This window comes from Canis lupus, chromosome 6 (genome assembly GCF_003254725.2).
Source record: "Canis lupus dingo isolate Sandy chromosome 6, ASM325472v2, whole genome shotgun sequence".
In the NCBI taxonomy this organism is placed as follows: Eukaryota; Metazoa; Chordata; class Mammalia; order Carnivora; family Canidae; genus Canis; species Canis lupus.
In genome coordinates, this window is record NC_064248.1 from 30,355,670 (window position 1) to 30,377,829 (window position 22,160).

General features: G+C 48.3%; 1 protein-coding gene across 6 annotated transcripts in view; it reads right to left on the minus strand.

Annotated features, from left to right (window-relative positions):
- The window catches only part of SNX29 (sorting nexin 29), a 528,389-nt gene that overhangs the window by 149,044 nt on the left and 357,185 nt on the right, over positions 1–22,160 (minus strand). For 5 of the 6 annotated variants that reach the window (XR_007411267.1, XM_025416475.3, XM_049111381.1 and 2 more), the window contains exons 17-18: positions 12,089–12,144; positions 7,929–8,010 (exon numbers count right to left, since the gene is read on the minus strand). Coding sequence is in view for 5 of the 6 variants with exons in the window: in XM_025416475.3 (XP_025272260.1) it covers positions 7,929–8,010; positions 12,089–12,144 (138 nt within the window). In the remaining variant the exon portion in view is untranslated. Of the gene's footprint in view, positions 1–4,910; positions 6,700–7,928; positions 8,011–12,088; positions 12,145–22,160 lie in introns of those variants that run through there. The other variant, XM_035718269.2, reaches the window with a different exon arrangement.

Genomic DNA, 22,160 nt, shown 5'->3' on the forward strand with positions numbered 1-22,160 from the left:
CTGAAGGCTTCAGAGGACATGTGTTGGCACCAGTCCCGCTTCTGCTGGTGAGAGCACCCTCATTTTCCTTGGATGAAACACCCCTAATTCTACCAGCAGAAGATACAGGAATAGGCATATAACCTGAAAGCATGCCATCCACTGGGACGTAGCAATCAGCTGACAGGGATACGGCCCACACCATGAGAGTGAACATCAGTTCCAGGACTGTTGCCAGCCTTGGGAGAAACAGAGATCTCTCCTGCTGGGGTCAGCTGAGCTGAGGAGCTATCAGCCCATAGGTGCCTACAGACATCCTGCCACTGCAGCCTGGCCGTAACAGAGCCAACACAGGGGAAAAGCTACTTTCTCAAAAGATGGGGGACTGAGTCCTCATGACATTGAGTCTCTGAAATCCAAGTTGTGTCTGCCCTTGGTGTTTTCCATTAGGCAAGCCAATGAATATCCTTTGTTAAGTTTTGTTAGTTAGGACTCAATACAGAGTTACCTGGAAGACTGAAAGCTATCAGGAGGGAGGAACGGACGAAAGCGTAAAAAGAACGTGGCTGTTTTTGCAGAAACAGCAGCTCCCCCTGAGGAGGCAGACCAAGCGTTCTGCTGAAAACCCCCTTGTGAGAGACTATCTGAGCTGGAATGGAGCTGAGGGCCTGCAAAGAAGCCCTCCAAGCTGCCCCCCCACCCAGTTACCTTTAGCCACGATACTAAGATCTCCTTCTATGGGTGGGGTTGGCCACCACTGTCTTGAACATATGATGTATGCACTAGCCTGCTGACATGCTAAGCGTGTATGTAAGCAAAGTGCCTAAGTAACAGAAAACGTATAGATGGCTCATGTATCAAGCTCTCTGCCCCCACCCTCTGCTGTGCCAGATAAAAGCTTCTAGCACTAACCCCAAGGAGATGCAGTGCTTTGAGAGGTATCTCCCTGCCTCCTTACTTGTGACAAGTAATATAAGTTCTTTGCTTTCAATACCTCCTTGGGTTGTGTTCCATTTAAGGCACCCCAGGTAGTGAACCCCTCAAGTTCTGGTACAGTTTGGGCTGATTTCCCTCTCATACAACCAGAAGAGGGCAGGTGTATCATGGGAATTAGTATCCTAGTCAGAAGAAGGGTGGTCAGCTTGTCTCCCAAACGGTCCCAAATTGAGGAGCCTTGGCCTGGATGTGACCAGGATCACATGAGAGGATCAGGCTGGGTCCGGCTGAGGCGATGGCTGCATCCTGAGGACAGTGGCACCATCCAGGTCTCTGGGACTGCTCAGATTCAACTTCCACTGCCCTTGACCAAGACACGGTTCCCCACGTAAACATGCCCATGAGGGAACAAGCCTAGGGACCAGCAAACAGAAGGCTCTGAAAGGAGGGGCAGGGCCCACCCAGAGTCTAGCCCCAACTTAATTCCAGCAGCAACAGAAACCGAGAACATAGGTATGTTTAGGTCATCCAGACTGCATACTAGCCATGCTCATGGCTCCTGACAGAGAGGTAGTGTCAAACTGTAATGCTACCCCAGGAAACCTCCCCAAGGAGGGCAGAGGTGGTGGCGATGCTGGGGAATCACGAACAGGCACCGTGGAGACACCGGTGAATAATATACTGGTCCAACTCAGTAAGTTATTTAAATTCAAAATAAGACCAAACCCAGCACCCAACTGGGCAGTTCCCACTTGGCCAAATTCTCATGTACTGGGGCCTGTGAATTAGATACTTCAGGCCTTTGTGGAGTCCCCCTCAAACATTTCCTGTATTAGATTGTTATCTTCTGAGCTCTGCCCACCTGTACCTCCCCCACCCCCAGGTGGAAGAGTTCACCCTCTGCAAAGCCTCAAGGAGTCTTGCACAGAACCCGCCTTCCATTTCCGGGTCCTGAGTAGTGGTCCCACCTCCTCGGTAGACCCAGAAACATTGAGGACAAAGGTACCTTGCTGCGTGTGACCCCTGAGGCAGCTGACATGGAGCCCGACCAAGGAGAGGACAAAGAAAGGCTGTTTTGAACATATGAGCATGTCTAGAGACATTCAGTTAAACAGGGGTTCTTTTTACGTTTGCTTCCAGGTGTAATAGCCAGCTTATCACAAGTGCTTACATGTCACTAAAGGTAGCACGCTCAGGCACTGCGCCAACACTTTATCTCATCTGTTGTTCTGCAAGGTGAGTGGCCTTCCATCCCTCCCGCCCGCACCTCTCTCTCCAGCCCTTCCCATGAGAGGATGCTACGTTCACTCGACAGCATCTGTGTCCCCACCAGACTGTAGGCAGGAGGTAACCTCAGTGTACTATTCTGCCCACAAGCCTGGCATATAGTAGGCCCTCAATAAACACCTTTGGGGTGAATAAAGGAATTACACTGTGAAAGAAAGAATTAGTTCCTCCTGCATGGGAAGACAGATGTAGTAACAGAATAATAGTGACATGTTCGTCCAAAGGGAGGAAAATAGCCTGTTTGGTTTTTTTGTTTTGTTTTCACTCATGTTGGGCTCTCACAAGCCCTGAACACCCCAGAAACAGCTGTAGGTTAATGTCCTGTGAGCCTCAGGAGGTGCTCAGGTGCTGGACTTGGCGGGATGCTAAGTTCTCAAAGATAGAGATGGCAAGAACCAAGGCCAGCGTCCCAGGGTTTCGCCCGTCGGGCAGCACAGATGCCACCGGTGGCTCGGAGGACACCAGGCACCACAGGGCCACGGGGCCCAGCTGCCGTTCCTGCCTGCCCCGGCACAACGGCTGTGGCAGGAGGGATTGGGGGGGTGGTGGGGACAGGCCCGTCCGCCTTCGAACCCGTCCCCGTTTCCCCAGTCCTAGCTGCCAGGGCAGGGGCTCTCCGAACCCACGACTCTGCGGCTGTGGGTCCGGCTTCCGCTTCAGCCTCCTCTCCCCACTGACTCTCTCGCGCTCTGCAGAGCTCCACGCCGAGCGGCCAAAGGACGGAGCTGCACGGACCGAGAAGTGGAGGCCCCGCGGGCTAAGCCCCCCAGGACCGGGGGTGAGAGCCAAGGCTGGGAAGCCCTCAGCCTCGGTACAAACCCGTCGCCATCCTCCTCACCCCTGCTGCCCCACGCAGCCCACCCAGATCCCGTGATCTATTACTGACGGGGCAAGCAGTGGGCTCCCTGCGCCACGTGTGAAAATAGGCTCCGCTGGAGAAAACCTTCAGAGTGGCTGTGCAGGTGACACGGCTTCCCCCTGGGGGGGGGACCGTCTCCTGGGGCACTGCCCTTTCTTTAAGCCAAGAGGACACGCTGTGGTCTCTAGGAAAGGGGACTTACTCGAGAAGGGAAGAGCTTTGCTGAAACAAAGCAATGCTTTTTTTTGTTTTGTTTTGTTTTTTAATACAAAGGAGACCTAATTAATTGGGCTGGGCAGATGGACTACTGTACGGAGCCAGTATTTCCGGTGGCGAAGTTCAAAGGCTGAAATTAATCCCCCACAGAAGACTGATTTCAGCTGTACTTACACTAACAGAACTTTTCAAAGGCAAGGACTTGAGGGCTCAGAAAATAACTGTATTGACAGATTATTTCATACCAGTGTAGGGGCTGGAATAGCTGCTTAAGAAAAAAATAGGTTTTGGGGGGTTTGTTTGTTTATTTGAAGGTCTAACGTCCCTTTATAAATACTACAGCAGGATATTAAAGACAGTGGACCTCACTCATGCTTGGAAGTGGGGGCATATGGGGAATAAGATCAAACCACTGCAAAGGTATAAACCAGAAACTAAATGATTAACAACAAACGTAACTATCATGCACAAGTGACAGACCACAGAGTTCTCAAGCACAACGGTGTATTAACACACAGAAAAAGGGAGAAACATTCAGCAAGACCAGTTAGTAAAATAGTGTTTCCCATTTTATCTGTTGCTGTTCAGTCGTCTTGTCCCTAGTCAGTGTCTGCTGGCAGCCAAGCACGCGCAGAGGCCCGGAGCGTCAGAAATATCCATGGATGAAAACCTTAAGTTGGGAAAAGTCTGGACACCAATTTTACTTGTGTTCTGAGAACTGTCCAAATGTTGCCATGTCCCGTAAGCGCCAGAGCACCTGGTCCCCATCTCAGATGTGAGGGCTGAGTGTGGAAAACACAGCATTCGAAGGCACAAACTGGTTTTGTTTTTTTTTTTTTTAAAGACCCACACTCAATCCTGTCTGGGGATGGCATCTCTTGCCAGGATCCCTTGAGTGACACAGAATCCTGGACCTCTTCCCACAGTACAGAGAGCGAGAGCCCAAGCACTGCATGCAGCAGGTGAGCTATCCGAGTTCCTCCGGCATCTAGGAGCACAGTTTTCCAAACCTTGGGGCAGGCTCTCCAGACCCTGACACCACTGCTCAAGGGAGACGCTCTCAAGGAGCACCCCTGAAACCCATCTCCAGCCAGAGTAGCCACCACGAGCCAGCACCTGCTCTGACAATTACCCAAAGCAAGACCACCTCAGCTTGACTTTTGGATTTGGAGGGCTTGGTGGGTCACGAGTCTGTGCCATGCCCTTTGGCCCATTAACCCTGGGTTGCAGGTGGCCGCCTGTGCAGGCTGGGCCCTTCCCTTCAGAAGGAAGGCACCTGTCCCACTCTTGGATTTGGGAAGAGCTCCACACTCACTCTCAGAACTGCTGCAAACTGGTACCCTGGAAGAAAATATGACCTGGGCTTAAAAAAAAAAAAAATTCACTGAATGTTTCTGTCTCTGTTCTCTCTGTGGTAAAATGGGGCTAAGCAGAGTGTGTTCCCAGAGTGGCCATGTGGACCAAATGGGCTACAGAAGGCACACAGACCAGTGAGAGGCTACTGCCGCTGTGGCTTCTTGTAGGATCACTGTTCCTTGCGGTATCATGCACTGTCCATTCCCTCAGCTCAGCATTTCCCAGATTATTACTTCTCACATTGTGCTGTCCCAAATTACTGTTGCTTGCGCGATCATTTATTTCATGTTTTTTTTTTTTTTTAAAGCAGGCTCACTTTCTTTCTTAACTTTATTTTAAAAGGAAAATGCATCACCATGGTGGGTGGAAAACAGGATCCTGTGCCATAACTAGAAGGCAAATGTATAAATAAACACAATGAAACCAAAACAACGTGTGTGATCAAGCTCAAGTCTGCTCCTGCCAAAGATGCTTGTCCTGAGCCTTCCTGTCTCTGCTGAACAGAAAGATTTGAGGGTGAAGGTGACGCAGGGGTAACACGCAGGGACTAGCTCCCCGCCGGTAATCCCAAGCCAGGGGAGAGCTGAAGAGTGAGTAGCTTTCTCCCTGCAGGATTTGTTGGTTCATGACCAGCCGTGGTCTTTCTAAAACCTGACTCGGCACACATAAAATTAGCCTGCTTTCCCATACTCCTGGCATGCTGCTCTAGCTCACCACCACCAAGAGAACTTTGGGCAGTGACATCTCCCACACGATGGTCACTAGCTGCCTGTGGCTGTTAAACACTTGAAACGTGGCTAGTGGGCTGAGGAACTGAATTTTAAATTTTCTTCTATTTTAGTTAATGTACATACAAATGGCTACACATGGCTTGTAGGTGTTTTATTGGAAAGCCCATACATCTATGGAGGGAACTACATGTGTAGGACCTCTCCTCTTGGCTCTTCAAATGAACTACTTCCATTTGGAGATTATTCCCTTGACTTCCTTTGAGGGAGATTGGATGAAGTCTGACAGCAATGCGTCTCCGGGATGTAATGGGGATTTTCTACTATATCCCTCAATACTGTTTAATCTAAAGCCCAAGGTGGAAACTTCTCTTAGAGCTCCCTTTGAGGAACTGATGTACTTTCTTCTCATTAGCCATGATACTATCCAGAAGAGCCACATTTCCATTTTCACCCTGGCTGCTAGGAAGCCCAGAAGAAATTCACAAACCGATGAGAACAGTTGTACAGGAACTCATGACAGGTAGGTGTGATTTCCACGGTTCCCTTAATGTCAGTTCTCCTCATTTATGTTTTCCCAGATCCCAATATTTCACTTTTCACTTCTCCTTTATCATTCCTTTATAGGAGTTTCCTAGAAATTATTTCATACCTTTTGGGGGAAACATATAGAATGTATTTTTTCAATTAAGAAAAATAATGTCCAATGGTACCAGCATTTTAAATGAGTCACCCTCTATCCGATGTCATTCATGATAAGAACACTGTAAAACAAAAGCTTTCTCCAACATTTCCAAACACATGCTTAGATTTCGTTCTTGAGGGACCGACCAGAAGCGCTATTAGCTAAAAGAAGAGCTGCATTCCAGAGGTGCAACACCAGGAAAGGTTTTGGAGAACCCACAGGATGAGACGAAGCTGCTCTAGTTGATGTGGTGACTCCAGGCCCCCTCCTCCGGGCGCTGACTGGACCGCACCAAGGAAAGCTCCAAAGACATGAAGGACAGGGACCGAGGGGCACAGATGCCACCATGACCACTGTGGAAACAATCTCCTAGGCAACAGCACATGGGCTGTGTCTGTCTCATTCTATAACTGACTTCTAGACGCTACAACCTGCCATATCGCATCCTGGGCTGGGGGAGGGGGTGGCAGGGGAGAGAGTCAGAAACGAAAGGTCAAGGAAACCTCTCAAGTGATAGCATATTTCAATTTCACTCTAAAATAAAGCTGTCTGCTTCACTTTTTTCATCCGCCAGGCAACACCTCCCAGCCTTCTGATGACCACAAAGCAGAACTCGAAGGACAGTCAAGTAAGAGGGATTTTGTTGGTTTGGCCTAAGAAGAGAAAGAGAACAAAGGGGAGATACAGAAAGCCATCATGCCTGATTCTCTTTTTAAGCCCAAGCAGGGAGCATCATGGATACTCAGACTCTCCAATGCTTACTAAATGAGACCAGGCTCCTATTTTCAAGTCCACTGTACTTTTTTCACCACCCCAGTCTCTGGGAAAAAATATCTTAAGAGCTGAGGTGTCTTCAATGGCCCATTTCCTACCCAAAAGGCGGGGGGGGGGGGGGGGTGGCCAGCAAGACTCAAGGCTTTTCACAGAGCCGACAGGGAGTAGGAACAAAACCTAATGAAAGTTGTCGTGATGTAAGATGACCGACCCACGGAGCAGCTAAGAGTCAGACTTGAAAACAAAGCGGTCCAGGACAGGGGAACACCAATGGCTGGAGATCAGGATCCAAGGTAAGCAAAGCCAAGAAAAAGATGACAAGATGGTAAGAAGGCCAGGCTCAAAGAAGCATCAGAAAATCAAAGAAAATATGGAAAAATGGAGTCCCCGGTGTGGGAGACAAACCACCTCCAAAGAAGACAAAGGCCCCATGGCCCTCAGTACCCCACCCCCAGCCAGGGAATGACCCTTCCCAAGGAGGAAGAAGAGACATCCACAGTTTTGGTTTTGTCAAGTAACTGCTATCCCTTCTCTTGAGAAGAGTAGCCTGGTTTCCGTTTGGAGAACTCCTCTCCCCTCTCCCGGACACACCCCAGCACCAGCAGTGGTCACATCCAAACCTGGCCAATCAGAGAAATGCATCACCCAGAGGGCCAGGAATGGGCTCCTGATCTAAGACAAGCTGGGGAGACACACTGAAACAACCCAGACAGGCTGAGAGCCTCCCATCAACCCACAGAGAGCACCAACCTGAAAAGGACACCTGAGCTGTAGATCTGGGCCATGCCTGAGGCCACACCAACACCTGGACTTGGTGGCTGCAACACAAGCCAACAAATCCCATTTTGGCTCCAGCTGTCCAAGCTGAGACCTGCAGTAGCCACACCAAGAGGCATGACTGGCATGAAGCAGCTCCACCCTGGTCTCTCCTGCCTGAAAGAGGGAGGAGCACCTCCTCAGGGAGGTGGGGCAGCTGGAACCTCAGTGCTGGGAGGCTGTGGCCCCCAAGTACAGTGCTCCATCACCAAGAGGCAGCAGGACCAGAAGGCAACAAACAGCTGTCGGTCCCGCCTGAGCAGAGACATCCAACTGAAAACCAGGGACTCACCTGATAGACGTGAAAGGCGTTCGCTGCCTTGCCCCGGAGAAACACTGACGGGATCCACACGTTGATCAGTGCCCGGTTTGATCTGAGCAAGAGGATTGATCAACATTAGTCATTTCAATTTACCAAGAGAAAGAGAGGAAACCATCCTCTCTAAGAGGCATTACACACAAGCACTTTATGACAACATCCAGCAGGCACAGGAGTAAGCCAGAGGACCAGTGCAAGCCTGTCACCCAGCCTCTGGGATTATCCTTACGGGACTTGGTCTCATAGATGTGTATTTGTTATTTACATACACATTCTGTACTTTGCTGTGAGAAAGGGCTGCCCTTCAGTTCTTATAAGGAGTCACCGTGACTCATAATTTATCTCGACCTGTTTCCTTATCTGAAAAACAGGATAATAATTTGAAGCCCCCCCATGCCATGGAGGATTACATGTGCTGACGACCATGGGGTACCTGGAGCACCTAGAGTCGCCATGCTGCCTCCTTGCCGTGCCCACTCTAGACCACGGCCCCCGCTGTAAGATCAGACTCCACAGAAAGGGTCAGAAGGCTTTCTGAGGCTCAGGACATCCATGGCTACGCAGGCAACATCTGCTTGGGGTGGGGAAGGGGAAACCAGGAAGTCAGACACAAACACCTCTCTTGCAACTTTCCAGAAGCACTATGTTTGGCTCCAATAAACCAAGACTTAAATTCAAGTGCAAATCATTTACTGAGTGCTTAGAGCATGGGACTCCATGCTTTCACCTACAGTGTCCCAGTTAATCCTCACAGGGTATTTAAGGGGTCTTCAAGGGTCACCTTGGTTCTGTGAGTTTTGTCTTACGGGATGACTTTCACCTAACTGTGAGTCGCTGGGTACACGCACCTACCACCACACCCTCCACCAGGCTGAATTCAAGACACATTGGACAGATACGCTGACTGTCGCTGTCACCTAAAGATCAATCCTGGTGGTTATCAAAACAGCACTGCACAACTCTGGAAGGACTGGGACGTTCCAGCCCTGGCCTCTACTTAGAGTTGTTCCAGAGCTAAACGCTTTCTCTTGAACTCTCCTTTTCTCTCAAGAGCAGCTCATAACCATGTGCCAGCCTCCTGTGCTTAGAACACAGCTTGAGACAATGGTGGAAGATTCCATGACTCAGTGGCCTCCTCATCTCCGGGTGGAGAGCAGTTTAGTTTCACAAAGAAATGGCTCTCTCCTGAAACAGCATTTCTTCTAAGCTCTGAGATGAGGTGCTGACCTCTTTCATGGGGCAAAATAATTCATCACTTCCTCAGAGCTCCAAGTAAAAATTGCAATTCTGAGCCATCAAGTTGGTTTGTACAGCTAATGGCGTTTCTCCTATAAAGGTCCCCCAAATCGTACTAGCACCTAAAGTGCTCCCCTTTCATTTCTATCAAGGGAGTGGGTGCAGTGCAGAAATGTACCTGACACTCTGCTTTTCATTAACCTTCCTGATTGGTAAGGACCAGGCACCCCTGACTGGCTTAGGCACTTCTCCCTTTCAGAGCATTTTCCATACAGTGTTAAAATTGTTGGCATGACTGGGGCGCTGGGTAGCACAGTTGATTAAGCATCTGACTCTCAGTTTCAGCTCAAGTCCTGATCTCAGGGTCATGGGATCGAGCCTTACATCTGGCTCTGGGCTCAGTGCAGAGTCTGCTTGAGGTTTTCTCTCCTTCTCCCTCTGCCTCAACTGCTGTGCTCTCTCTAAAATAAATAAGTAAATCTTTAAAAAAAAAACGATTATGTGTCAGTCACTACTTTAAGGTCCTGGAGACAGAGCAAGGAGGCAAGCAGAGACTCCTGGCCTCAGTGAGTAAGAGAGAGACAAATCCCTTAACGGTTATTCCACTGTGGTCTAAGAAGATACTGTGTGTAATTTCCATCTTTTTAAGTTTACTGAGACTTGTGGCCTGATGTATGGTCTGTCCTGGAGAATGTGCCCCTACACTTCAAAGAAAGTGTACTCTGCTGAGATCTCTCTGCATGCCTGTTGGATCGAACTGGTTTACAGTGCTGTTCGCGTCTCTGCTTCCCTGCTGGTCTTCTCCCTAGGTGTTCTACCCAATATGGAAAGAGCGGTATTAAAGTTTCCAACTACTACTGCAGAGCTACTTATTCCTCCTTCATTTCTGCCAATTCTCACATCCTAAGTTTTGGGGCTCGGTTGTTAGGGACATACACATTCACAATTGTGAATAGAAACTATTTAGTTACCGTTGTTGTTTGTGCCACCAAGGAATACTGGATCTAAGGACAGTGAAAGCTGCTCGTGGGGGGTCAGGGAGGGGGGTGAGGTGCTGCTTCAGTCTGAGGCATCACAGGGGCTGGAGGAAACAGTGTTTGGAGTTGGCCAAGTTGGGGAGGGTAGGCTGTGACTGGGAAAGATGCTTCAGGCAGGGGTACTAATGTCTGTGAAGGACATTATGAGCCCAGATGAGCCCAGATGAAGACTGGGACTGAATCCTGCCTTCACTGTGTCATATGGAGGATGACACCCATGTCACAGCGTTGTCAAAGGGACCCTGTGAGGGAGAACTGTGCCTGGCACAGAGGAAATGGTCTGGAAGGAATGATCCCGAGCAGGGAAGACCAGGTGACTTAGAGGAGTCGAGGTGGCTAGGGTGGCTGTGTGCAGGGAAGAGACGGGAGGGCTGAGGACAAATTCAGAGGTCAGCAAACCTTCTGTGCAAACTACATGAGGGCTTTGGGGTTCCATCTGCAGAGAGGAAAATGGTGCTTCCCTCTGACTTTAGTGGAGATGCACAAACCTGTGGGAGGGGCTGCACGTCTGCGGGAGAGAGATGATGGAGCTGGACCAGGCAGCGGCTCCTTGAGGACAGGGGCTGTGCCTTACTCATGCCCTCCATCAAGGACCTGGCATGCCACCCCCCCCCCCCACAGAAGGTGCCTGGTAAGTCTGTGCTGTGGCAGTCAGCCTTCTGCCTCACGAATGTCTCTGAGACACCCCCCCACCTCTATGCTCTCACCTCTCTGCCAGGTTGTCCTGACCGTTGCCCCCAACTAGGCTGCCATCCCATAATCCTCCTCAGCCTGTACCCCGCCCCCTGCCACTGGCCCATGGGAGGCAAGCTCACCCCTGAATTCCATCCTTCATGACTTCACCTCACACTGACCCCCCTCAGCCTACCAGCCCGACAGCCACTCAAGCACCGAGCGGCCTCCTGAACCCTCTGCCTTTTTCATAACCTCCCTGTCATTGCCACGGCTGCCCTGTGACGTTGGCATCACAACCTCACCGTGTGAGTGAGGAACTCGGGCCAGCAAGGTCTAGAGGCTTGCCCGAGGTCATAGCAGGGGGAGTCCTGTAGACAGGACTCAGGATGGGTCAGCCTGGCCCTGCTAAGTGCTCTTTCTGATGTCCCGCCCTATCTCTCCAGAGGCGAGCTTTGCCCAGCTGACACCTTCCCTCAGGGAGGCTGGGCCTTCTTGCTCCGAAGAGCTGAATGAGAGCAGGGAGGCTCTGCTGGGTCCTAACTTGGCACTCGCTCTGCTGCCTTCACCAACCCAAGGGGGTTACCCATCCAAACCCCAAAGCAACATGATCTCAAGAAGTCTGAAGACCATCTCAGGTCTTCCGGGGTTTACCATCAGAGGCACCAGAGAGAACCACAGCCAGTAACCGATGAGACCCAGCCTCAGAAACTCTAACTCAGGAGTTACAAGCTCAAATTCCTCCAGGAGACACACAGATAATGAAAGCAGAGAAGCAGGCCAGAGCCAGGAGCCAGGGACAAGTGGGAACCGTGGTCAGCAGAAGAGCACACACCCCGTGTGAGGGAGGCGGCTGGTACTCAAGCTCTGTGGCCTGGTAGGGAATTTGAGTCTTTTTTTTTTTTTTTTTTTAAAGCAAAATTTACTTTCTTTATGTGATAGCTTCCAAGTCTTAAATGTCAACCAAAAAAAATTAATTGTTTTCCAGTACCCAACAAGAGAAATAAAATATGTATGAAGGCCAGACTCGGGCTGCAGGAGAACAACTTCTCACCTCTAGGATAACCAAATCAGCCCATGCAGATTTCCACCTAATTTTTGTTTTCCCCTGTGCTCCTCTGGGACACAAACCTCACAACAGAGTCCTATTTCTAAAGGGCCCCTCGTGAGCAGATGCTGTGGACTTACATTTCAAAATCCGACAAACTCTGGTCTTCGGATGTTTGACTCAAATCTCCAGGCACCTGCCATCAGGAGAGGGGGAAGGGAGAGAGAAAATGCATCTTGGTTACTGTAGTTTGCATAACCACGCAAGAATTTTGCCACTCAATGATCCCTGAACATTTCCTGTTCAGAATGAGGTGAAAAAGCAGTTACTGGGAAACAATAAGAGATTTTGTGGAAGGATGGTTAGAGACAGTGTTATGGTAATAAAAACATGCCACCATGAGGGATCTCCATTATCTTCACGGAGAAAGGACTGTTAATCCTATTGAGATAATAGCAGGCCTGTAAAATCATGTAATTTTGGATCTATAAAGGCCTAATTAGGATATGAGATGCGACATATCAAATGAGCAGTGGAAAAAATATTCACTGTCATCGGGATGAACATCACACACACAGACACACCTAGTACGTAAACCCAAAAGGCCAACGTTTGCCCCCAAACGGCTCTATCCTTCCCCCCTCGTGATGCATGAGCAATTTAAGGCAGAACACAGCTGCTGCTTCTGACTCACAAGGGCCCCATGGGAACACAACTGGGTGAAAGAAACTGTGCTGCCTGGCACGATGGCACGTACTACGTAAAGTGGATCCCAAAATGGTCAGCAGTAGTAGATGCTCCATAAGTGGTGACATTACGGTCACACTCAGAGAATGTCAAGTGGCCAGAATTTCAGAATGTTGATGGAAACCGGGAGGAACAAGGGCAACAGGGGAGGGTGTGGGCCAGTCAGGGGAAGAGCATTTACTTCATGCTCTGCACCTGTCAGAGCTCTGGTGTTACCGGCAGTGGTCATCAATCTTCCTAACCATTGCTGTCCGCCCCAGGCCCCCTCAGCCTTCATGGATAAGGGAACAGGCTCAGGGAGGCTGGGACCTTGCCCAAGGCCACACTTGCAGGAACTGGATCTAAATTCCGGGCTGCCCAACTTCAAAGGCGCTTCTGCCACAAACCCTCAGCAAACACACGGAAAACCAGCTATGAGGTGGAAGAAAGCAAGACTTGAAGTCTTTCCAGGGAGCCGGAGATGCCAGAAGGTAATTCCATGGTTCTGGAGACAGTGCTCCGGGGCCACATGGCTCAGGGTCAACTCTGGCTCCATCTGCTCCTGACCCTGCAGCTATGAGCAAATCATGTGCCTCTGCTGTGCCACACTGTCCTCACAGGTAAAACAGGTGTGGCAGTCTTGTAACTCCCAAGGTGGTTCTGAAGACCCACAGAGTATGCCCAATCGTGCCTGGCAGGTAGGAAGGTCACAATACCTGTGAACTGTGCTAATAATATGGCAAGTGTTGAGGAAAGCAGTATGTTAGCCTTAATACCAATACAGAATCTGTCCTGCCACCCCAAGGGGTAAGCTCTCACCCCACATATGGCAGCCCAGAGGGAGAACCACCCAACCTGAGCACTTGACAGATGTGTGGAGCTAAGCAATTATAATGGGCTCCAGGATCAGGTTTTGCTAAGAAGCTGCTATTGAGAGATTCCTTCAAACCCAACAAGGAGAAACCTGCCTACCCCCAAGTTGAGAAATCCTCAGTTTCAAAAAACCAGGGTGGGAGGGACGGGGGTGTCATTGTGGCCCTGCTATTGAGTGAGCATCATTTTTCCTATGGATGGCTGGGAGGAGAGAGGATAGAATCTATTAGGGAAGCCATGAGGCTGGCCCACAATCCCTGAGAACATCCACATCCTTTGATCCAGATAGCTCACTCTCAGGACTTATCCAGACGAAATCATCAAAGACCTGGACCAGAATTCACATCAAAGATCATTCCTCTTTCAATTGCTTAGACAAGTTGAAAAACATTTTTCAAACAATCTAAAGGTCCAACTATAGAGAAAATGATTCAGGAGATTATGGCATGTCTGTATGAGATGACCAGATTTTTTTTTAATGAGTTACATATGCACAGTCATGAGGGTACAAACACAATGATAATTGTGGAGAAATATATGAGGAAATTAACAGGGGCTTTCATTGATTATACAGAAGTGGGAATGGAGAGAAGGGCTGAATTTTCATTTGCTCTATTAAGATGAAAAAAAGTATTTATCTTTTGAATAAACTGTTTTAGAAAAAAAAAATTAAATGCACTTTTGAAGAACAAAATAGCTTTCCATGTGCTATAATGAAAATATCTCCAGGACAGATTAAGTGAGAGCATAAGCAGGGTGCAGGTGGTAGGTCTAATACACTACACCTGGGGTGCAAAAGTAGAGAATTAGGACTATCAAGTTGGTTTTGCTTTTGCTTCAAGAAGCATCAGCGGTGAACTTTAAGACATCTAGAAAAGAGGCACCTTTTCCTGTGGGCACTGGGGGCGGGGGGGGGGGGTGGTGAGGGCTTGGACAATTGGCAGAGAATATGGAAAAGGGTTTTTTTTTTATTAAACACTTTTTTTTTACATTGTTTGAGCTCTGAAATAATGCACTACCAATTAAACATTTAAATAAAAACGTATTATCCCACCAAAAGAGTGCTTCTGATAAAATTTTAATGGCACAGCAAACAGCTCTGGGTTTAATAAAAAAGCTACTGGGAGCTGCAAATGCTCAGTCTGGCTCCTCAGCGTGACTTAGGACATCCACATATCAGTGAGGTCAGAACGAAGCAGATCGGAGATGACCCTGGCACAGCTCGGGAGTGACAGAGGGCAGGTGGATTTGCAGTATGCATGTGAACTTCCTTGTACTGCCTCCAATGAAGGTGCATTACTTATGCAACCAGAAACAGACACATAATACATATTAAGTGTCTCTCTTATTACTGTGTAAAGTAAGAAAGATGCTCTTTTCAATCTACCCCACCATAAAAATGCACTTGGCTAATATACAGAAAGCCAGAAATGAGAGATTTTGTCTTCAAATGCTCTCATGTGTATGGGAAGGAAAAGGACAAGGCAGAAGGCACACCACCGTGCAGACACCTCTCCCCTTCACTCTTCCACACAGAGCCCTGTGGCCACAGCCAGGAGTCTAGCACCTTCTCTGGTGGGCCTGTGGGGTGGCTCTCAGCTTCTCTTCTCTGAGCCTGATCTGGGGAAGGTTCTTCTGGCAATATGGGAGAAGCAGGCAAGGAAACTGCGGGAGGGGCTCCCAGGCTGTGAAGACACCTGCCGCACATTACATGCATCAGGATGCCGCCTTTAAATCAACCTCATTTCAGAACGGAAGTGAACAGATCTTGGACCCAGGGAACCAGGTGAAGGAACAGGAAAGGTTCTGACTGGGTCAACCCCACAGAGCTAAAGGGAAAGGTGGCCAGAAGGACTTATGTAAAAGAAAAGGTAAGGGTTTTAAGGACAGACATCACTTTACAATTTTAAAAACAAAAAAGCTTCTTCTAAAACAATTCTCAGAAGAAGGCATTTTCTTCACAGATCAGTTAACCCTTGGGGGTCTGACTTGTAGGGAACATTTTGGACAATGGATCTAGGTAGCTGGGAGGTGTTAAGCCCTTTTGAATTGGGAGCTTTTCTTCTAATTATGTGGCATTATTGGTATCAGCAAGCCAGGAGACATTTTCGTGTCTGTGAGTTCCGGAGAGACTGACTGGAAAAGAATCTGTCAACTTTCCGACCTCTGTGGAATGTATCTTGCAAATCAGGCCCAGCTCGACAGTACCTGCATACTGATAACTGATGCCCAAAACCTACCCAATCCTTTAACATTTTGTCTTTTCATGCTGTCTATCCAGACTGGTACCAGATATCATCTAGGGTTTACAGTCATCATCCAGAAAGATGATTTTACTCCAGTCTGGAAAAGGTTGGGGGTGGGGGGCAGACAGTATTTTCTAAGAAAAATCAACTTTCTAATGTCACTGGCCACAAGCATCCCTTGTAATACCTCCTGAAGCTGCAGGGAATCCTGGAGGACAGATCTCTGGAACATAGCCTGTGTTTGGTTCACCCTCAACAGCGGGCATAAAAAAGTCATCAGCAGCATGGAGCCCTCATGGACTTCTCCCTGGCCCTGCGGAGAAGGGAAGTCCCCATCCTTCCTGTCGTCTGGGAACTCGCACAGCAATACGCAGGTACGGGAAAGGCCGGACCCATTACCGTAGAAACACAGCACCCAGGATTCCCGGTTCCTCCTGGACAAACACCCCAGGGGCTGCACGCGCATGGGTAGGGACAGAGTGTGCACAGAGAATCTGCTTCTGGGGCACGTCAGCAAAGATGCTTCCCCCGTCTCTCCTGACTCAGGATTTCCTGGATTGCTGGCAGGCTGGAATGCCCACATGGAATTCAGACACTGGTTCACCCTGGTGCTCTGCCTGGGAATTCCTCAAACCTAGGACTGGGGCTCAGATAACAGAGATTCTGCCAAAGAGAGAAACAAATGTGCTGAGTAGATGCTTATTTAAATAGAAAGGGAAGGACAGAAGAAAAGAGGAAAGAGCTAATCAGGCAACCGCCAGAGCCACAGGAAAAACTCTACCTCCTTCTACTTCCAGGATCAGGATCCTGGCAGGAGCAAGCAAAGATGGACAAAGAGCCCTCCCCGTCCTTGGAGCTGCCCTTACTTGCAGTCCTGAGGTGCTGCAAACATAGACACACCACCACCAGGTATCGTCAAAGGCTTTCTGCTCTTCAAAGTGCTTTCACATCACAACTCGTCCCATATACCCTCCTCCTCACAGCCCTGTGGGCACACACAGACGTCACCCCCATTTCACAGGCAAGGACAAGAGGACTTGGTTTAAAATAAACAAAAGAAACAGAGATGCCACGAGGCCAGCACCAACTGCCAGAAGAATGAATGCACCATCTTGGATGTCCAGCTCAGCTGAGTCTCAGATGACTGGAGCCCCAAGCAACAGCATAAGATGGAGCAAAATCACTCAGTCAAACCACAGAATCATGAAACAAAGAAAAAGGTTGTGTTTTTAAGTCATTAGGTTTTGGGGTGGTTTGATACACAGCAAGAGGTAGCTCAAAAAGTAACTTTCTCAGGGTCGTTCAGCTAGTAAGTGACAGAGGTAGGAGTCAAATGCAGGTCATTTGGCTCCAGAAACTACATTTTTTACCACCAAGCTATGCAGCCTCCTACTAAGTCCCCAAGCTTTGCATTTTGCTTCTGCACATTGACAAGCCCAGAAGATAAAGTAACCTAGGTCCACAATGAAGAAGCTCCACTGGTATAAAGAGCTCTGATTGGAGAGACGAACACTCAACCCCTTAAGAGTAGGTGTGCACAGGTATACGTATGGGTCTAAAACCCTAAGCCTTTCTTCAAGCCTGTTTTCTCTGATGCCACAGGGTGCTTTCTGGGCAGGCACCTGGCCTGGAGGAACAAGGCACAGGCCCAACCCAGTCCATGGTGACTGCCTTTCTCCCCAGGAAATCCCAGGACCTTTCCCATCTTTGGATACACACATTAGCCTACAGACTCCGAGCAGAACACATCAAGTCCCAATGGACTGGCGGAAAATTGTCCACTCTGATCATTAGAGAAGGCTCCCGCTGATTGTTAGAGAAGTCACCCGGTTTCAACAAACCTGGTTTCTTCCTCACCTACCCTGTGACACCTGTCTCTGAGTGCTCTATTAGAAAGAATCAACAAAGACAAGGGGACCCCCACCCAACAATGTGTTCAATACCTACTATGTGCCCATGTATTAGCACATTTGATCCCCCAAATAATGTGTGACACAAGAATTATCTCAAGTCATGTTCATTTCCTCTCTTCCTCCAACTTGTTAATACAGCTGGCCCTTTTCTCACCTTTCAAAACTCAGCTAAAATATGCATTCCTGGAGACCTCTGCCCTGACTGCCAAAACTCAGTGGCACTCCATTGCTCTCTCTAGGGTTCGCGGGCAGCTGGCCATTACTCCGTTCTGATCAGTCTGCGCACCAGTCCCTCCCTGTGAGCTGGACGACACATGCAACTGTGACACATGACAGCCCCGCCCTGCGTCGACACTGAATTAGTATTTGTGACTGATGAAATAAATGATAATATAAGCTGTATTTCCACACTGAAATGTCAATCTATTTTGAAACTGCTTTGTAGCAAATTCGCAATCTTCACACATGATAAGGATGACTTGGTCTGGAGATAAGAAAAACCAAAGGAAGAGAATTGTATTCTCTCTCTTCTAATTACACAGCTTTCAGATTTACCGCTCAGAAGAAAAGGCAAAAGGCAGATATGACGGAGCAGCAAATCTTTGTCCCAATCACGAAATGACACCCATGATTTATGTTTTCCAGAGTCACTTTCTCCTTCATCGATCTTTTCAAATAGCCTTCCCTTAAGCAATTAGCTCTCACTTTGCAGTGCCAAAAACGACAACTATTTCCTGGCCCCCCTACAGCCTTGCTTTCTCATCTCATTTCTTTAATAAGGAACAAAATGTGCAATGGCACAGCTGTCTTCCACCGTGGTTAGACAAGCCAGATAGGCAGGCCCAGGCCTGCCCTTTGAGTATGAAGTCAGCCTTAGCCTCTGGGCCTACCAGGGGCAGCCAGCCCAGGTCTGAACCACTTTCAGGCTTCTGGGCTTTATTTTTTTTAAGTTTTTATTTATTTATTCATGAGACACAGAGAGAGAGAGAGAGAGAGAGAGGCAGAGACATAGACAGAGGGAGAAGCAGGCTCCTTGTGGGGAGCCCAATGTGAAACTCTTGAAACTCCCTATCCCTGGGCCCTGGGATCATGCCCTGAGCCAAAGGCAGACAGACAGACACTCAACCACTGAGCCACCCAGGCATCCCTGGGTTTATCTTTTCATCTGTTCTTTTGTTTTACAAACAATTAGAGGCATTCCTGTGGTTTAAAAATCAGCTGAGGACAAAGACTCCATTGGGAATAAAGAACTGGCAACAAAGAGCTTTCAAGAGTTCCTTACATTACCCTCCAGGAAGTTCCAGAAGCTTGAAGAAATGAGACTACTACACTTCTGTGAATTACATTTTGATGTGTCTGCTTCCCAGAAAAGACTAGGAGGGTCTCAATGACAATATTCCCAGAGGCCTCAGTGGTATAAGGCGCGTGCTAATTGCTCAATGAATGTCCCCACTGGATGGAAAGATGAATACACAGAGAAAGGAAGAAAAGGAATTTCAGGGAAGAGGCATGAGGAAAGTATCCAGTCAACTCAGAGTGAATATCAAGTTTCTTTCTAAGGAATGAAGATGCACAGACAACATAGGTATACCCAGCTCTACAAGGACATACACTGCAATGCCATTTCTGACAGTTAGAGCTGGGTAACTAGTAATGAAATGGCTCCATAAAATAATGGTTCAGTCAGAGCCCACCTGCACCAGTGAGGACTAGAATAGCATGGGCCTCCTCTGCTAACAATAAAAATGGCCTCCAGGATATAATGTCAAGTGACAAACACAAGACACAAAACAACAGGTCAGGTCAAGTACTATTTGATCGAGAAGCTGGAAGATAGATATGCGTGTGTGCTTGCATCTCCATTAACTGTTTCTAGAAAGACACAGGAAACTGCCAACTGTGGATGTCTTCACAGGGAGGGCAATGAAAAGGAAGGGTGGGAGGAAGATACAGTTTTTTTTGTTTTTTTAAGAAATGTTTCTCTTTTTTAAGATTTTATTTATTTACTCATGAGCGACACAGCGAGAGAGAGAGAGAGAGAGAGAGAGAGAGAGAGAGAGAGAGAGGCAGAGAGAGACACAGGAAGAGGGAGAAGCAGGCCCCATGCAGGGAACCCGACGTGGGACTGGATCCCAGGTCCCCTGGATCATGCCCTGGGCTGCAGGCGGCGCTAAACCACTGCGCCACCCAGGGTACCCACAGAGTTATTTTTTACTATACAACTTTATACCTTTATCAAGTTTTACGAAAATAAATAAATAAAATAAATAAATAAATAAAAGTTTTTATGACACAAGAGAGTAGTCAGTCACCCTTTCAAAAAATAAATGTAATGACTTGTAATTTTAAATTAAAGGGAAAAAGTAAAAAAATTAAAGATTAAAAAAATAAAGGAAAAAAGTATTATGTCTATGATGGGGAGAAGCAGGAAAGTGCTCTAAAAGGAAGGGAGTGGGGACTGACAGGGAAGGGGCATCAAGGAACATTCTGGGGTGACAGCAAAGTTCTGGGTCTTGTGCTACACAGGTGCATGCACTTATCAGAACTCCCCGAGCATACAGTGAAGATGTCATCATATCTGCAATTTGCTTTGAAATGCATTTTTAAAAAAGATGAATTGATGGAGTATAAAGGAAGGGAGAGAGAGGGATGGATGGAGGGATGGAAGATAAAGCAAGCACAATAAACTGTTAATAGCAGGATCTATGTGGTGGCTATACAGTGTTCACGGTGAAATTCTTTAACACAGTTTTTTAAAATTTTTCAGATAGAATGTTGGAAAAAATAAGTTTTGATCAACCATGAAGAATAACCAAATTACCTTTCTATTCTCTGCACAGAAAATGACATAATATCACTGTCTTATAAAGAGGCCTTCAGAGTAGACAGCTTAAAAATGTAGGAGAGAAAGTGTTATAGAATTGTGTCAGATGGTTAATATAACTACTTTGTTTTTCTGGATTCTGAGATATTAGTGGCATTTATCAGCTTTTTGAAAATGAAAACATGGGGCTCCTGGGTGGCATCAGCTCAGGTCATGGTCTTGGGGTCCTGGGATAGAACACGCATTGGGCTCCCTGCTCAGCGGAGAGCCTGCTTCTCTTCTCCCTCTTCCTCTGTTCATGCTCTCTCTCTCTCTTGCTCACTCTCTAAAATAAAATCTTTAAAAATAAAAATAAAATAAAAGTGAAAACATGTTATTTCTTCATCAATAAATAATATTTTAAGAAGGACCAGACTCGGACTTTGGTCAGCTGGGACTGAATTCTGACTTTGCTGTGTGGTCTAAAATAAGCCACCACCCTTTTCTGTGACTCCTTCCCTCCAGTACAATGGGGCAACAGAAGCTGCCTTGTGGGACAGGCCAGTGCCTGGCTGAGAACAGGTGCCTGCTAGGTGGCAGCCAGGCCCACCTTCCTGGGTAGAGTTCAAGGGTACTGCACAGACTGAAGACTGGGGCTGGGCAGCCCTCACCCACCAGTGAGGGGCCAACTGCTCCACTCCACAGATGCAAACACCTGCCAGCCATTCAGACACTGCGTCCACAAATTCATACTAAACTCCTCTTAAGGTCCAGGCACCCTGGTGCCAGGGAGGTGGCAACAAACTGAGATACAAAGCCCTGGGGCTCACGTAGCATATAATCCAGCAGGAGAGACCATCTTCAGCCAAGCTATAAACACCATTACAGTGGGCAAGTCTGCAGAGAAGAAAAGGGACAGCAGAGGCGTCTGGGAGGGGGACAGGGCAGAGTGGTGTGGAGGGAGGGCGGCTGGAGAGGAGGCTGAGGGATGAAGGTAAAACAGCAAGACTCTGGTCCTTGATTAGACAGTGAGAGGCCCCCAAGGGAGTAAGCAAGGGAGAGCCTGGGCTCGCTGGCATTTTGCTAATCTCTCTGGCTGTAGAGTAGTTCCCAGGAGGCAGGCAAAAGGGCAGCCAGGAGGTGCATGGTTCTAATGCACACACCCCACCTCAACTGTGAGCACGAGAGGATTTGCCAAGCTCTCTGCCCATCGCCCTCCCACCCATGGATTTAAGGCTCACCTGTAAGAAAGTGCACATTAACAACCGTCTCCAGTTTCTCTAGGCTTAACTTAACTAAGGCATGAAGCAATTCTCAAATATCCTCAGCCCATCTCCAGTGAAAAGACCTAGGCTCATCATAACAAGCTGGAAGTGCCAACTAGTCCAAGCTCACTCCTGCGACACATGAGGACCATGAGGCCCAAGAAGGGAGGACATGGCCTCACAGGGGCTGCACCTCCTACCGCCTCACACCATACAGGGCATTCCTACCTGCTCCTGGCAAGTGCCCTGGATTTTAGTAGCTGCCCCCAGAGCTCCGTGGCCACAGCTCCTCCTCCCCCCACACTCTTCAGCAGAAACAGGATACACTTGGATCTGATGCCCATTTTGAGTTTCCAAGGAAGGGCTCTGCTCAAAGGGTTACACGA